The sequence below is a fragment of the Trachypithecus francoisi genome, unplaced genomic scaffold (assembly GCF_009764315.1).
Source record: "Trachypithecus francoisi isolate TF-2019V2 unplaced genomic scaffold, Tfra_2.0 Lachesis_group10, whole genome shotgun sequence".
Lineage (NCBI taxonomy): Eukaryota > Metazoa > Chordata > Mammalia > Primates > Cercopithecidae > Trachypithecus > Trachypithecus francoisi.
In genome coordinates, this window is record NW_022681455.1 from 43,411,116 (window position 1) to 43,428,276 (window position 17,161).

At 49.1% G+C, this 17,161-nt stretch overlaps 1 protein-coding gene across 8 annotated transcripts in view; it reads left to right on the forward strand.

The window, feature by feature from the left end:
- CUL9 (cullin 9) overlaps positions 1–17,161 on the forward strand; it is a 43,844-nt gene that overhangs the window by 9,125 nt on the left and 17,558 nt on the right. For 7 of the 8 annotated variants that reach the window (XR_004438739.1, XR_004438740.1, XR_004438741.1 and 4 more), the window contains 18 exons: positions 2,656–2,863; positions 5,797–5,993; positions 6,365–6,582; positions 7,893–8,139; positions 8,549–8,654; positions 9,212–9,439; positions 9,719–9,809; positions 9,948–10,119; positions 12,015–12,120; positions 12,404–12,499; positions 12,765–12,940; positions 13,198–13,331; positions 13,704–13,883; positions 14,092–14,201; positions 14,277–14,459; positions 14,604–14,764; positions 15,362–15,590; positions 15,676–15,865. Coding sequence is in view for 5 of the 8 variants with exons in the window: in XM_033217230.1 (XP_033073121.1) it covers positions 2,656–2,863; positions 5,797–5,993; positions 6,365–6,582; positions 7,893–8,139; positions 8,549–8,654; positions 9,212–9,439; positions 9,719–9,809; positions 9,948–10,119; positions 12,015–12,120; positions 12,404–12,499; positions 12,765–12,940; positions 13,198–13,331; positions 13,704–13,883; positions 14,092–14,201; positions 14,277–14,459; positions 14,604–14,764; positions 15,362–15,590; positions 15,676–15,865 (3,032 nt within the window). In the remaining 3 variants the exon portion in view is untranslated. The remainder of the gene's footprint in view (positions 1–2,655; positions 2,864–5,796; positions 5,994–6,364; positions 6,583–7,892; positions 8,140–8,548; positions 8,655–9,211; positions 9,440–9,718; positions 9,810–9,947; positions 10,120–12,014; positions 12,121–12,403; positions 12,500–12,764; positions 12,941–13,197; positions 13,332–13,703; positions 13,884–14,091; positions 14,202–14,276; positions 14,460–14,603; positions 14,765–15,361; positions 15,591–15,675; positions 15,866–17,161) is intronic. The other variant, XM_033217231.1, reaches the window with a different exon arrangement.

The following is a 17,161-nucleotide window of genomic DNA, read 5'->3' on the forward strand; positions in this document are numbered from 1 at the left end:
TGTTCTTATCCTTTGCCTACTTTTTAATTAGATCTTTGCCTTTTTTAATGTATTTATAGGAATCTTGGTTATACCTTTGTTATTTATGTTGCAGATATTTTGCTTGTCTTTTTAAAAATCATATTAGCTTTATTTTGTGGTTATAGAATAATACATACAGTAAAAAAGTTAGAAAATTATTAAAATAAAAATTATCTGATCATATTCAAGTGAGATTGACAGAAAAAACATCTGAAAGCCATTAAAGCAGAGACAAACACTGTTAACATGTGGGTAAACATCCTTACATATTTCTATATCTATTCATATATATTACTCATGTATATTATCTAGTATATAAGAAATCATGGCCATGGAAGGGGATATGTATTTAAAGCCTATTTCATTCACACTGCTGTCATTATAAAACTTCTTAGAAAAGATAGATTAAAAGCAGAACTTTCTCAGTACCTTTATTTGCCTTCTTTCCCAGAAGTTCTCCTTCTGTGTTTTTTCCCCTCATAGTTCCCAAGCCATCTCCTCAGTTGGCATCGCTGTCACTGTTAAGCAACAGTCAATACCTGCTATTTTCTCTCCTGACCCTCACCCTGATCTAGGGACTCGAGAGGCACTTCTTCCTCTTCTCTTAGATCAGCATTGCCACTGGCCCCTTTGTCTAGCTCCTGCGCTTGTCTCATAATTTTGTGTATAGTGTTTTCTTCATCATGCTAGAGTTTCAGACTGTTTGTAGCTACATTTTTCAGCTTTTTTATGGCTTCTAGATTTTGTGTCCTACTTAAAAAGATCTATTCTGTTCCAGGATTATAAAAATATTTCCCTATATTTTCCAAAAATGGCCATGATTTTGTATTTTTAAAATTCATTTAAAAATTCATTTGCAGTTTATTTTTGCAAATGTTGTGAAGTAGAGCTCCAGCTTCAGTGTTTTCATATGGATAGCCAGGTATCTCTAAATTGCATTGTGTGTGTGTGTTTGTGTGTTTTGTTTTGTTTTTTTTAGAGACAGGGTCTCAGTCTATTGACGAGGCTGGAGTGCAGTAGCAAGATCACATAGCTCACACAGCCTCAAACTTTTAGCCTCTAGCAAACCTCCTTCCTTATCCTCCCAAGTAGCTAGGACTACAGGAATGAGCCACCACACCCAGCTAATTTTTTTTTTTTTTTGTAGTGATGGAGTCTCACTATATTGCCCAGGCTGGTTTCAAACTCTTGGCCTCAAGCAATCCTCCCACCTCAGTCAACATTACATTTTGTTTAATTAACTATTTTGAGACAGAGTCTTGCTTTGTCACCCAGACCGGAGTGCAGCAGTGCAATTCTCGACTCACTGCAACCTCCGCCTCCTGGGTTCGAGCGATTCTCCTGCCTCAGCCTCCTGAATAGCTGGGATTATAGGCCCACACCACCATGCCTGGCTAAATTTTGTATTTTTAGTAGAGACGGGGTTTCACCATGTTGGCCAGGTTGGTCTCGAACTCCTGGCCTCAAATGATCCACCTACCTCAGCTTCCCAAAGTGCTGGGATTACAGGTGTGTGTCACTGTGCCCACACAACATTATATTTTAAGTGGTTCTTCCTTTTTTTTTACTGGCTTGTATACCACCCTTATCTCTCTTCTCATCTATTGATCTATTTAGCTACCCTATATCAGTTCCAGGGTTGCAGTTATTACAAGTTTATATTTATATTTTGATAATAATAGGCAAGTCTACCACTTTTTTTTTTTTTTTTTTTGAGGTTGACAGGTCTCGCTCTGTCAACCAGGCTGGAGTACAGTGACATGATCACAGCTTGCTGCTGCCTCGACCTCCTAGGCTCAGGTGATCCTCCCACCTCAGCCTCACAAGTAGCTGAGACTACAGGCACAGGCCACTATGCCAGATAATTTTTTGTAGAGATGGAGTTTTGCCATGTTGCACATGGTAAAAGCCATGGGCTCAAGCGATTTGCCCACCTCAGCCTCCCAAAGTGCTGGGAGTACAGGCATGAGCTCCTGCGCCTGGCTACCACTATTTTTTTCTGAACATTTCCAAGGCCTGGATCTGCCTGTCACGGTGTTTTTAAAAACCTTTTAGGCCAGCACTTTGGGAGGCCAAGGCAAGTAGACTGCTTGAGGCCAGGAGTTCAAGACCAATCTGGCCAACATAGCGAAACCCCGTCTCTACTGAAAAACAATACAAAAAATTAGCAGGATGTGGTAACACGCACCTGTAGTCCCAGCTACTCGAGAGGCTGAGGCTTGAGAATCACTTGAACCTGGGAGGTGGAGGTTGCAGTGAGCTGAAATTGCGCCACTGCACTCCAGCCTGGCAACAGAGCAAGACTCCATCTCAAAAACAGACAAACAAAACCACCTTTCAGGCATTTTGATTAGCATCACATTGAATTTATAGATTTATTTGAAAAGATGAGCCAGAGTTTGTAAACATTTTTTCTACTGCCTCCTTCATTAGTTGAGGAGCCACAGGCAGTTTGGCTGCAGAGGGGAGGGGATTGGGGTGAGACTGAAGCAAGGAGAGCACGTTTGGGTGGGGCAGAGAGGATGGACTAGCTCTTGGTGGATGGGATTGGTCAGGGAGTCCGATGGTGCCATGGCTGGGAGGTCAGGCAAGACTCCTTGGGATGGGGAGCCCCAATGTCTCTTCTCTTGTCAGAGAGAAGCTAGTGAAGATGCTGGTGGAGCTGCTGACCAACCAGGTGGGAGAGAAGATGGTGGTGGTGCAGGCCCTGCGCCTCCTTTACCTGCTCATGACCAAGCACGAGTGGCGGCCGCTCTTTGCCAGGGAGGGTGGCATCTATGCTGTACTGGTCTGCATGCAAGAATATAAGACTTCTGTCTTGGTGCAGCAGGCTGGGCTGGCGGTGAGTACATTGGGCCTGGTGGGTGAGAACAATGGGCAAGACAGGCAGATTGGGGACTACTGATCTTGAGGAGATACTTTAGTGCTTCAGACCAGTGAGTAGGCTTTGGAATGGAAAGATGGAGATGGATTTAAGAGTTTAATCCGGACATTCTTGGGGATTGAGTGTTTGGAAAAAGGAAAAAGGGAGTTTTGGAGTTATTTTTGGTGGAGACAGGATCTTGCTATGTTGCCCAGACTAATCTTGAACTCCTGGGCTCAAGTGATCCTCCCACCTCAGCCTCCCAAAGTGCTGAGATTATAGGCATGAGCCACTGTGCCAGGCCAGGAGGTTTTTTGTTTGTTTGTGACGGGGTCTCTCTCTGTTGCCTAGGCTGGAGTGCAGTGGTGCTGTCTCGGCTCACTACAACCTCCACCTCCTGGGTTCAAGTGATTCTCTTGCCTCAGCCTCCTGGGATTACAGGCATGAGCCACCATGCCCGGCCGAGGCCAGGGTTAAGAATGACTCCCAGGTGTAAAATTAAGCAGCAGGGTTGCATGAAGTGGCCATTTACTGAGAGAGAATGTGGCAGGAGGAGGAGATATGGCGAGAACGTCAGGAGTTGAGTTTTCAGGTAGGTTGAGTGTTCCTGCCTTTTTAGTTGTGATTAGGTATCTGGTTAAAAACTAATTTTCTAGATGTGACCAAAAAGTTTTTTTTTTTTTTTTTACCTCTTTTATCCAAGTGGCACCCTTACGTAGAAAATACTCTGTTACTAGATTTGGGTAAAACAAAGCCAGCATTGCCATTGCCCAGAGAATCGGGAAGGAAGGCCCTTATCCAGAGTAGCTTACAGAACAATTGGCTTACTGGTTACTCTAGACAGAAGTGCTAGCTGGTAGGGTGGTGCAGGCAGAAGGGCTCTGTATAGCCTGAGGGTTCCTGAGGGAGACAGGCAGGCTTTGGCCAGAGCAGTTCTGAGAATGTATTCCAGTAGTATAATGGCAGCAGCATGAATGGGAGCACGTGTCCTCTTAGAGCAGGCTGTCCTGGGAGAGGCCAGGAGGCTCCCTTCCATTACCTTCCCTCCTGTTCCCTCTCCTCCTGTCCCCTCCCCTCCTGTCCCCTCTCCTCCTGTCTCCTCCCCTCCCCTCCTCCTCTCTCTCTCTTCCTTCCTTCTTCCCTCCCTCCCTCCCTCCCTCCCTTTCTTCCTTCCTTCCTTTCTTCCTTTCCTTCTTTTTTTTTTTTTATGGAGTCTTGCTCTGTCGCCCAGGCTAGAGTGCAGTGGTGCGATCTCAGCTCACTGCAACCTCTGCCTCCCGGGTTCAAGCGATTCTCCCACCTCAGCCTCCTGAGCGCGTGTCACCATGCCCAGCTTAATTTTTTGTATTTTTAGTAGAGACGGGGTTTCACCATGTTGGCCAGGATGTCTGACTCTCCTGAGCTCGTGATCCTCCCACCTCGGTCTCCCAAAGTGCTGGGATTACAGGTGTGAGCCACCATGTCCAGCCTGGGGGGTACTTTTCTTTATGGTACCAAGAGCAGCCAGGCATTCATAGTCTAGACCATCCTGCTCAGAGAATTCCCTGATCCTCTCAAATTACATGACCAAAACATAGCAATTACCATCCACTATAGATCATGGCAAAAAAATAAAAATAAAAATGGCTGGGCATGGTGGCTCACGCCTGTAATTCCAGCACTTTGGGAGACCAAGGTGGGTGGAACACCTGAGGTCAGGAGTTCAAGACCAGCCTGGCCAACATGGTGAAACCCTGTCTCTACTAAAAATACAAAATTAGCCGGGCATGGTGGTGCATGCCTGTAATTCCAGCTACTTGGGAGGCTGAGGCAGGAGAATCTCTTGAACCCAGGACGGGGAGTTTGCTGTGACCTGAGATTGTGCCATTGCACTCCAGCCTGGGTGACAGAGTGAGACTTCATCTCCAAAAAAGTCTTGCCCTGAAATAAAATTACATCATCTTGTTAATAACTTAAAGTCTACAGAACTCAGCTAACTGGGGGAGGGTGGTGTAACTACAGGGAGAAAGCTTCATTGAGAAGTAGAAGTTGCTTGGAGGGTCCAGGCCTTACAAGAGGGATTGTCCTGAGAATTATTTCTAGCCCAGTCCATCTGTCGTGGATTTCTTGTAGAGAATCAACCCTTTCACCAGGAGAGACAATTTGCACTCTGATTGTGCAGTATCTATTTTAATTTAATTTTTCTCTATAGTCCCAGCAAACAGGTTTACACATTACAATAATTTTTCCTATAATGCCAACCACTGCCTGTGAGACAACCAAGAAGTCTTGTCTAGAAGGGCTGGATACTGGCTAAGGCCAGGAGACACAGGTTTTGGAGACTTGGCATATAGGTGGTAATGGAAGCAATGGGAATGGACCTGGTTGCCTCAGTGTGGGTGAGTGCAGAGTCCAGAGAAAGGGGACAAGGAACCTCAGTTCCTTGGGGCAAAGGAACACCAGAGAGGTAGGAGAAATGCCAGGAGGATGTGAAGTCATGGAGCTCAAGGGAAGAGAGATTTTGCAAAGGAAGAAGTGCAAGAGAGATGGGAGACAACTGTGAGAAGCCCCTGAAGACAACTAGATGCTGGGAGGGGCACCATCCTGAGGGGAAGATACAGGAGGGGTGGCTGTCCCACTCCGGTAGCCTTGGTGCTGTGAGCCTGGGGGCCGAGAGGAGTGGAAGGCTGATTTTACCATCCAGTCTCAGGGTTTTTTGTTGTTTAGTTTCTTTTTTCTTTTCCTTCCTCCCTGCCTCCTTCCCGCTCTTTGTGGTATTTGATATCCCATCACTACCTCTTCCATTTCTGTCTCCTATTCTACCTATTTACAAACAGCTCAGGTGCCCCAAAGCTTGAGGTCTAGAATGAGGCCTCCCTTTCCTCATGGTGGCTCTGTCCCCTCCTCACTCTGCTCTCACATCCCCCTCACAGGCACTGAAGATGCTGGCCATCGCCAGCTCCTCGGAGATCCCCACTTTTGTTACTGGTCGAGATTCTATCCACTCTTTGTTTGATGCTCAGATGACCAGAGAGATCTTCGCCAGCATTGACTCTGCTACACGCCCGGGCTCTGAGAGCCTGCTCCTCACTGTCCCTGCAGCCGTGATCCTGATGCTGAACACTGAGGGGTCAGGGCATTACCCTCCCAACTCCAGGCTCCTGCTTAGTCCCAAACCCTGCTACTCCTGTGCTCCAGGCTCATGTTCTCCACAGAAATTCCCCTCATGTTGTCACCTCCGGATTAAGCAATTGTTGTTGGAAGAGAACCCAAGTGGATTGGGGATAGGGAGATTCCCAGAGAGGGCAGAGACCAGAGATGCACTGACCTCCCTTTATGGGTTTGGGAGGAGTGGCCTGAGGTCAGGGGATCAGATGTCCTGGCTCAGAGGGCCCACTGGAGCCCTTTGCTCCCTAGCTGCCCAGCCCTCTGTGCTTGCTTTGCTACTTCCATTGCATTCATGGTCTCTAAGGTTCTTCCTGGTCACCTTCCTCCTCCCAGGTGCTCTTCTGCAGCGAGAAATGGCTTGCTCCTGCTCAACCTGCTTTTGTGCAACCACCACACTCTGGGAGACCAGATTATAACCAGAGAGCTAAGAGACACGTTGTTTAGGCACTCAGGGATAGCACCGGGGACAGAACCTATGCCTACCACACGCACCATCCTCATGATGCTTCTCAATCGCTACTCAGAGCCGCCGGGCAGCCCTGAGCATGCAGGTATCATTGTGGAGGGGTGGTTTTGCAGAGGAATCACACAGTGCCAGCCAGTGACCATGAAGGCTAAGGTTTACATATCAGCTCCTTACTGGAAAGATACAAGGAAACTTCAGGAAATGAGTGAGCATTGTGGTGCTCAAGTTAGGTCTTAAGTAGAATTTCCCGACCAAGAAGAGGGAGACTGTGGAATATGTACAAGGAAATGGCTGTTGCCCAGGCTGAAGTACAGTGGCATGATCTCAGCTCACTGCAGCCTCTGCCTCCCGGGTTCAAGGAATTATCCTGCCTCAGCCTCCTGAGTAGCTGGGATTACAGGCGCATGCCACCACGCCTGGCTAATTTTTGTGTATTTAGTAGAGACACGGTTTCACCGTGTTGGTCAGGCTGGTCTCGAACTCCTGACCTCGTGATCTGCCCACCTTGGCCTCCCAAAGTGCTGGAATTACAGGCGTGAGCCACCTTGCCTGGCCCAAGTTTAACTTTCTCTTCACAGAATAGGGAGGCCTTCTTAAGAGGAATTATAATTTATGGTACAGAACGCTTGTGCCTGGAAACATTAAATATTGATACTGGGAAAGAAACCCTTTGTGATTGAAAAACAAGTGAAAACCTAGAAGTATGGAGGGATATTGAAATAGGAAATATGTGGCCGGGTGCAATAGCTCACGCCTTTAATCCCAGCACTTTGGGAGGCTGAGGCAGGCAGATCACTTGAGGTCAGAAGTTTGAGACCAGCCTGACCAATATGGTGAAACCCCGTCCCTACTAAAAATACAAAAATTACCCAGGCATGGTGGTGGGTGCCTGTAATCCCAGCTACTCGGGAGGCTGAGGCAGGAGAATCGCTTTGAGTGCAGGAGGTGGAGGTCACAGTGAGCTGAGATCACGCCACTGCATTCCAGCCTGGGTGACGGAGCGACACTCCATTTCCAAAAAAGAAAAAAGAAAAATAGGAAATATGTATGTATCTCTTAGTCTGTGTACCTAAAGCCACCATGCAGGTAATACAGGCATGTCATCATCTTAGTTAATATTTACTATAGCTGACATTTAATAATACAACTATAAGAGATTTAAAATGTCTTGTGTTTAACTTGACAATGCTTGCTCTACTAGTTTATTTTCAAATGTGATTAGGTTTGTATTTGGGATCAGGAAAGAAAGTCTCCCATAGTTTGGTTAAAAACTGTAGACATCCTCAATATAGAAGGAAAATTTTGGGGTGATTTTCTGGACCTTCCCAGTTCTCAGTTTGGCAAACTGTTAAGACTCTTCATCCACATTTTTCCCTCCGGTGTGTCTGGCTGCAGCTCTAGAGACCCCCATCATCCAGGGTCAGGATGGGTCCCCTGAGCTACTGATTCGATCCCTGGTTGGGGGCCCATCTGCAGAACTACTCCTGGACTTGGAGCGTGTGCTGTGCCGTGAGGGCAGCCCCGGGGGTGCCGTGAGGCCCCTCCTCAAGCGCCTCCAGCAGGAGACCCAGCCTTTCCTCCTGTTGCTGCGGACTCTGGATGCTCCGGGGCCCAACAAGACTCTGCTGCTGTCTGTGCTGAGGTGAGAGGCCTGTTGAGGCACCATGCATTAGGACGAGGGAAACTGGCAGACTTCAGGGACTTTACTTGTTTCTTTTCTTTTCTTTTCTTTTCTTTTTGAGACGGAGTTTCACTCTTGTTGCCCAGGCTGGAGTGCAATGGCGCGATCTCAGCACACTGCAACCTCCGCCTCCCAGGTTCAAGCGATTCTCCTGCCTCAGCCTCCCGAGTAGCTGAGATTACAGGCATGCGCCACCATGCCCAGCTACTCTTGTATTTTTAGTAGAGATGGGGTTTCTCCATTTTGGTCAGGCTGGTCTCAAACTCCTGACCTCAGGTGATCTGTCCGCCTCAGCCTCCCAAAGTGCTGGGATTATAGGCGTGAGCCACTGCGCCTGGCCTGACTTTACTCGTTTCTATCCGCTCACCAGGGTCATAACCCGACTGCTGGATTTCCCTGAGGCAATGGTCCTCCCTTGGCACGAGGTCTTGGAACCCTGCCTCAACTGCCTGAGTGGCCCTAGCAGTGACTTTGAGGTACTAGAACCCTGGCAAGGGGAAGGGAGGGATGGGCAGCATCTGGGGCACCAACTTCCTTGTGAGGCTCTGAAGGGCACAGCAGGGACTTTCTGAATGGATCTTGGGGCACTGGGATGGTTGTAGGAAGAGGAAGGGTAATGTAATCTAAGAGTCTCCAGAACTGGGATCTTTGAAGTATAAACCTTTTAGATGATTTTAGATTTGGATTTGAGATTCTGGACTAAGGAGAAGCCCACATTCACCAATCCAAACAGCTTTCCTCCCTTCAGGGTTTGTGCATTGGAGAGCAAGGCTCAGGCACCAGGGTTAACATAGCTTGGCCCGGCAAGAAGCAGCCTGGAAAGCTATGCCGAAGCTCTGTTCTGCCAACTCACTCTGGAGTCCCAGCACTCCTCTGTTTAACTCCACCCTGACTTTGGCACTCTTGTTTCCCGGGGCATTAGCATGTCTCCGCAATCTCAGCCACAACACTTCCTTTACTGAACCCTCTCCTCAATCCTTACATATCCTACCTCTTGTTTCCTGTAAATTAATCTATGTGGCTCTGGACTCAGATTGTTCAGGAGCTGACCTGCTTCCTACATCGCCTGGCCTTGATGCATAAGGACTATGCTGTGGTGCTGTGTTGCCTGGGAGCAAAAGAGGTCCTCTCCAAAGTCCTGGACAAGCACTCAGCTCAGCTGCTGCTGGGCTGTGAGCTTCGGGACCTGGTGACAGAGTGTGAGAAGTACGCACAGCTCTATAGCAACCTCACCTCTAGCATCCTGGCTGGCTGCATTCAGGTGAGGAGTGGCTGTGGGTATGCAGCTGAGAGAATGCAAGTCAGAAGCAGGGGAAGGGGATTCACTGTGTTCCTCTTTGGTATCCGTGTTTGGCACAGGTTGTAGCAAATCTGGGGCACTTTTTTCCTAACCTTGACTCCACATGGTTCTGTCAAAATGTGGGGAGAGAGGAGTTGAGTGTACCATTGACCCTTTACTTTTTCTGTCGACCTGTTTCTGGGTGTTTCTCTGTGTTCCTCCCTCTCCCCTTCCTCATTCTCCCTGATGTTCCGGCTGCAGATGGTGCTGGGCCAGATTGAAGACCACAGACGAACCCACCAACCCATCAATATCCCCTTCTTTGATGTGTTCCTCAGGCATCTCTGCCAGGGTTAGTGCCCTCATCTGCTTTCTCCTGGCTCCCATCCAGTGTCTGTTCTCCCCTTCCCTTCCTGCTCCCTAGACCTTTTCCTTTTCCCTCTCTCAACTAACCTGGCTGTGACCGCCACCCCTTCCCACTTGCCCCCAGGCTCCAGTGTGGAAGTGAAGGAGGACAAGTGCTGGGAGAAGGTGGAGGTGTCCTCCAACCCGCACCGGGCCAGCAAGCTGACGGACCACAACCCCAAGACCTACTGGGAGTCCAACGGCAGCACCGGCTCCCACTACATCACCCTGCACATGCACCGTGGTGTTCTTGTTAGGTGTGAACACACATATATGAATGTTCTGCTGTGCCCCAGGATACTTCCCCAAAGCACCCAGATACACACAACCCCAGCTATAATCCACATGCCTGAGGGACACACTCAAACCTATTTTGTGCAGTGAACACAAAGACACATTGGCCTGCCTTTGCTGCGCTGAGTATAGACTTCCCCTCACTCCTGGAATCTGGTGACCTGTACCCCAACAGGTACAGATGGCACTGCCCTGTGCTTAGTGTTGAGGGAGATCAACAGCTCACTTGTCCATTTCTCCTGTGGGCATTTGTTTAATGCCAGGCATTTGTGTCAGGCACTGTGCAATGGTCTGGAAATAGACCCTTATAGAAATAGAAATAGACCCTTATAGAAATAAGATATGGTACCTACATTCCAGCTGGGGAGCTACACTAGAAAATCAAGTAAGAGCACAGAGTAAGAAAAAGCATTGCTGTCTACATGTGGACCTGAGACGGACAGGCATCAGAGCAGACTTCCTTCTGGAAGGAGGGGGTGACTGAACTGGGTTTTGACATTGAAATTAGGTAGATAAAGAGGGGGCAATATTCTAGGCACAAGGACAGCATATGTGCAAAATGGAAGTAAGAAACTGTATTTGGAAGGACTTTAGTAATCATGTTTGGCTGCAGTGAAAACTATAAGTGGCAGAAGATACAGGCCAGAAAAGTAGGCAAAGGCAGATCACAAAGTGTTTTGTGAGCTAAGCAGTTTGAACTTTATTCCAAAACTTGGAGAGCCATTAGAAGATTTTAAGAAGGGAAGAGAGAAAACTAGATTTTTTTTCTTTCTCTTTTTCTTTTTTTGAGACAGAGTCTTGCTCTGTGGCCCAGGCTGCAGTGCAGTGGCACAATCTCGACTCACTGCAAGCTCCGCCTCCCGGGTTCACGCCATTCTCCTGCCTCAACCTCCCGAGTAGCTGGGACTACAGGTGCCCGCCACCACACCTGGCTAATTTTTTGTATTTTTCATAGAGACGGAGTTTCACTGTGTTAGCCAGGATGGTTTCAGTCTCCCCACCTCGTGATTTGCCGTCTCGGCCTCCCAGAGTGCTGAGATTACAGGCGTGAGCCACCACGCCCGGCCGAAAACTAGATTTTTTTATGGAGAAAGCTCACTCTGGCAATTATGGGAGTTTGGGTTGGAGGTCAGAAGAAAGAGATGGAAGGTTTATGCAGTGGTCTAGTAGAGAAAGGATCCATGTGTTCAGTTAGACAGCAGGAGTGGGAATGGACTGGGAAATCCTCAGAGGTGGAGTCCACAAAGCTTGCCTTTGGGTGAGGGAAGCCATGAGAAGGTGAAGGCCACAGTGACAGTATTCTAGTTGAGTACGGGGTACACGGAAGTTTTATTTCCCAGGGGAGAAATAGGAAGCGGGACAAGTTTATGTGGACAGATGATCATTTGGGCATGTTGACTTTGAGGCGCCTATGGGACATGACATGGAAATACCTGTTGGGGACACAGCATGAAAGCTCAGGAGAGTGGTCTGGGATAGAGATGTGGATTTGGAGTCCTCTGTATTAATTTTCAGTTGAAACTGTGGGTTTCAATTAAGTCACTTTGGCGGAATATAAAGGGAAGAGCAGAGGGTCTTGTGGGGACAGCTGCGTCAGGAGCCAGCAGAGAAACAGGAGCCCAAGAAAGAAGTGGTGGCTTGAAATAGTTTTGAACTAAAACCAGGGCTCTGGCCTTTCTCTTTCTTTCTTTTGATTTTTATTTTGTAGAGGTGGGATCTTGCAGTATTGCCCAGATTGATCTTAAACTCCTAGCCTCAAGCAGTCCTCCCACCTCAGCCTTCCAAAATGGTGGGATTACAGGTGTGAGCCACCATGTCCAGAGGCCAAGCTTTGACTGTTTCCTTTCTTCTTTCCCAGGCAGCTCACTTTGTTGGTGGCCAGTGAGGACTCAAGCTACATGCCAGCCAGGGTGGTGGTGTTTGGGGGTGACAGCACCAGCTGCATCAGCACTGAGCTCAACACGGTGGGAACCCCCTTCACCTTGCTCCACATCCTTCTTTTTGTCCCAGTGCCTGTGGGAAGGACCTAGTCCCTGGGGAATGGTGACATCCCTTCCTCCTGGGAAGGCATTGCCTTGTAAGCAGTGAGAGTGGGATTAGGGATGCAGAGCCATGTCCATCCCTGGGCTCTGCAGGAGGAGTGAAGGGCACATACCATGACCAACTTGGTTACTGTCAACAGTTTTTCCAACCCTGTTTCTGGAGGTGACAGCTCTCTCCTTTCCCTCTTCTCCCTTGCCCTGCCAGGTGAATGTGATGCCCTCTGCCAGCCGGGTGATCCTCCTGGAGAATCTGAACCGCTTCTGGCCTATCATCCAGATCCGCATAAAGCGCTGCCAGCAGGTGGTGCCAGGGCGTCAGCCGGGGCTGAGGAGAAGGAGGTGGCACAGGGTCTTCAGAGTGGCTGCGTTCTCTAACATCTAGAGGCCAGGGCTTGAGCCAAGGTTTCTCCTTGATCTGCTTGGGAGATGGCCCAGGGACCTGTTGAGTCCCAGAGATGTGGGGATGTTCTGAGAAGTTCTAGGGAGCTCAGGGCAGGAGGCTTGGCTTTGGTAGTACTTAGTGGCTCAAGCGGCTTAGGTGACAGATAAGTCTGTGCATGTTCCAGGGCGGCATTGACACCCGGGTTCGGGGTGTGGAGGTCCTGGGCCCTAAGCCCACATTCTGGCCACTGTTCCGGGAGCAGCTGTGTCGCCGAACATGTCTCTTCTACACAATTCGGGCACAAGCCTGGAGCCGGGACATAGCAGAGGACCGCCGGCGCCTCCTCCAGCTCTGTCCCAGGTGGGTAGGGCCTGAGGAGGGAAGATGGGTAAGGGAACAGGGCACTAAGAAGTAGGAGGGATGCTTCTGTGGGAGTCTGGAAGGGAAAGCTGCAGCCAGGACATGAGGGGGAAGGTGAACATAGGTGAGAAGTTTGTGTTGATTGGGACAAGTTGGGTCAGGGACCAAACGGGTGATTGGGAGCTGATCTGCACTTGAATGGAGGCCTCTGGGAAATCAGTGCCTTTAATCCTCCACCGTGCACTGTTTGTTCCCAGACTGAACAGGGTTTTACGCCATGAGCAGAATTTTGCTGACCGCTTCCTCCCTGATGATGAGGCCGCCCAAGCACTGGGCAAGACCTGCTGGGAGGCCCTGGTCAGCCCCCTGGTGCAGAACATCACCTCTCCCGGTAACCATGCTGACACCTGGCCCCACTAACCAGTTCCTTGTCCTTATTCCCAGTGATCACCTGAGTTAATGCTCTTGGTTCTTTTGGTTCCTGTCTTTGTCCCTGAAGGCCTGTCACCTCAATGTTCCTCTCTCCTTCCTGCCCCAGGCACTGCTCCCTGAGACTCTGGTATTTGAATCTTCCCCACTACCCCATCCCCGCCCTGTTACCATCTCCCCTGACTCCAGCTGAAGCAAACCTTGGTGAGGGGAGGACTAGGGCCCCACTACCCCTCAAGCCTTTTTGTACAATTGATCTTTCTCCCTCCTCTGCCCTGGGCTGTCTGTTCTCCCATCTCCCATAGAGACCCGTTCCTGACCTGTCTTCTTTCAGATGCGGAAGGTGTGAGTGCCCTGGGATGGCTGCTGGATCAGTACTTAGAACAGAGAGAGAGCTCTCAGAACCCCCTGAGTCGAACAGCGTCCTTTGCTTCTCGAGTTCGTCGCCTTTGCCACTTGCTGGTGCATGTGGAGCCTCCTCCTGGGCCTTCTCCTGAGCCATCCACTCGGCCCTGTAAGTCCCAACCGTGGCCAATGGAGCTTAGACTGCGGGCAGTGGTGTATCTGGCTCCCTTCTCCCTGGATCTTACTCTTGCTGCTTTGCTACCAGCCTTTCCAGGCCCCTGAGACTTCCTGGCCTTTCCAGGAAATCACTACCCAAGACCGGTGTACTCACCCAGAGGCTGAGATGAAACCCCTTCCTTCTCCCTCTGTCTCTACAGTCAGCAAGAACAGTAAGGGTCGGGACCGGAGCCCGGCGCCTTTGCCAGTGCTTCCAAGCAGCAGCCTGAGGAACATAACCCAATGCTGGCTGAGCGTGGTGCAGGAGCAGGTGGGCAGAAGCAAGCAGAAGTCTGCGGAGGGGAGGGGCTGCTCCTTTTATGTCATTTCTTGCCTTTCTCCTCAGGTCGGCAGATTCCTGGCTGCAGCTTGGGGGGCCCCAGACTTTGTGCCTCGTTACTGTAAACTCTATGAGCACTTGCAGAGAGCAGGCTCCGAGCTGTTTGGGCCTCGGGCAGCCTTCACGCTGGCTCTGCGCAGTGGCTTCTCTGGCGCCTTGCTGCAGCAGTCCTTCCTTACTGCTGCTCACGTGAGTCCCACCAGCTCCCCACAGGGCTATAAGCTCATGTTCCAAGTTCACTGCTTTCTGCTCTGCCCTTTCACCTCCTTTCGCTCCCCAGTCTCCTCCACTCCCTCGTTCATGGTTTGCCCATGCCCTTTCCACTGCCCCCAGATGAGTGAGCAGTTTGCCAGGTACATTGACCAGCAGATCCAGGGTGGCCTGATTGGTGGAGCCCCTGGAGTGGAAATGCTGGGGCAGCTTCAGCGGCACTTGGAACCCATTATGGTCCTTTCTGGTCTGGAACTGGCCACAACTTTTGAGCACTTCTATCAGTGAGTGCAGGTCTGGAGGGGTAGGGGATGGGAGGCCTAGATCTAGAGAGTGGACAGATTTGAGTCTTATAGGGGAGATGAGAAAAGAGGCTGTGCAGAGGAGAGATAAAGATGTAGATGGCTGGCCAGGCGCGGTGGCTCACGTGTGTAATCCCAGCACTCTGGGAGGCCGAGGTGGGCACATCACCTGAGGTCAGGAGTTCAAGATCAGCCTGACCAACATAGTGAAACCCTGTCTCTACTAAAAGTACAAAAATTAGCCAGGAGTGGTGGCGTGGTGGCAGGCACCTGTAATCCCAGCTACTTGGGAGGGTGAGGCAGGTGAATTGCTTGAACCTGGGAGTTGGAGGTTGCAGTGAGCCAAGACTGCGTCATTGCATTTCAGCCTGGGTGACAAGAGCGAGACTCCGTCTCAAAAAAAAAAAAAAAAGAAAAAAGTGGAGGTGGTCATGCATTGGTGGAAAGGGAGTGGGAGAGAAGAGGTGAGGTAGGGTGTGTGACCCAGGCAGAGGGACAGAGGGACCTACATTCTCAAGGGGGAGGCTGGGCCACACTGGCACCCACACTGAGGCTTGGCCCGGGCTGTGTGTGCTGCAGGCATTACATGGCGGACCGTCTCCTGAGCTTTGGCTCGAGCTGGCTGGAGGGGGCCGTGCTGGAGGAGATTGGCCTCTGTTTTCCCAACCGTCTCCCCCAGCTGATGCTGCAGAGCCTGAGTACCTCTGAGGAGCTGCAGCGCCAGTTCCACCTCTTCCAGCTCCAGCGGCTCGACAAGTTGTTCTTGGAGCAGGAAGACGAGGAGGAAAAGAGACTAGAGGAAGAGGAGGTAAGAGCAGGGAGAATAGGAGAGTGAGAGAAGACAAGACCAAAGAAGGGAGCCCAAGGGCCCTTGAAATCCTTCTGTCCTTCAGGAGGAAGAGGAGGAGGAGGAAGCTGAGAAAGAATTATTTATTGAAGATCCAAGTCCAGCCATTTCTATACTGGTCCTGTCACCACGCTGCTGGCCGGTCTCCCCACTCTGCTACCTGTACCATCCCAGAAAGTGCCTTCCCACAGAATTCTGTGATGCCCTTGACCGTTTCTCCAGTTTCTACAGCCAGAGTGAGGAACTAGGGAGAGGAAATTGGAGATCGGGGTGAGACTGGGGGTGGCAAGAGAGGAAGAGGAGAGGACCTTTGGACAGGATATAGATATGAAGAAAAATATCAGCTCCTACAGAGGGATGAGAAAGCATGGGTTGTAGTTTCATTAATTTCTGCTCTCATCAGTTCCTTTGACTTTCTATGAATTTGTTCTGTTTTCTTTTTCTAACGTTGATTTTTAGTCTTTTCAGACTTTTTTCCAAATAAAAGTATTTAAGACTTCATTTCCCCTCAATACTGCTTTAGTGGCATCCTATAAAGTTTTAAAAGATTTTTTTTTTTTTTCTGAGATGAAGTCTCACTCTGTCACCCAGACTGGAGTGCAGTGGTGTGATCTTGGCTCACTGCAGCCTCTGCCTCCTGGGTTCAAGCGATTCTCCTGTCTCAGCCTCCCGAGTAGCTGGGACTACAGGCGTGTACCACCACACCCGGCTATTTGTGTATTTTTAGTAGAGACGGGGTTTCACCATGTTAGCCAGGCTGCTCTCGAACTCCTGACATCAGGTGATCTACCCACCTCGGTGAGCCACTGTGCCTGGCCAAAAAGATTTTTCAGATTGGGATATAACTAGTATTCAGTAAAGTGCACAAATCTTAATTATAAGGCTTCATGAATTATTATATTAATATACACCCATATATCTATCTCCCTCACACCCCCATCAAGATACAGAACATTTCCAGCATCATGGAAGGCTCTCTCCTTCATGCCCCCTTTCCGGTCAATGTCTTCTTCCAGGAGAAATCATTATTTTTAACCTTTATCACCATAGATTTGTGCCTGTATTTGAACATCATGTAAATGGAATCATACAGTATTCTGCTGTGTCTGATGTCTTTCACGAAACATACTGTCCGTGGGAGTGATCCAAGTTGTCAGGGGTATCATTCGTTTATTCATTTCTTTTGCTGAGTCATATTCCATTGTATGGATGTATTTACCCTTTCTGCTATTGATGGACATTTGGGATGTTCCATAAGTTTTTATTATGTATTATTTTTATTATTGTTTAGTTCTAAGAATTTTTAAATTTCTAAATTTTTCTTTATTTTGTTTTTCAGAAGAATATATTTTTAATTTCCAAACAAGTTTTTCTTCAGTTATTTTTTTGTTTTATATTTCTACCCTCATTCCCCTGTGGCCAAAGGGCATGGTTTCTATGATTCTGAATCTTTGCAGTTTATTGAGGCTTCTTTATAGCCTAGTAGATGGTCATATTTTACCTGTTTCATGTGTGATTAAGAAGAATGTGTA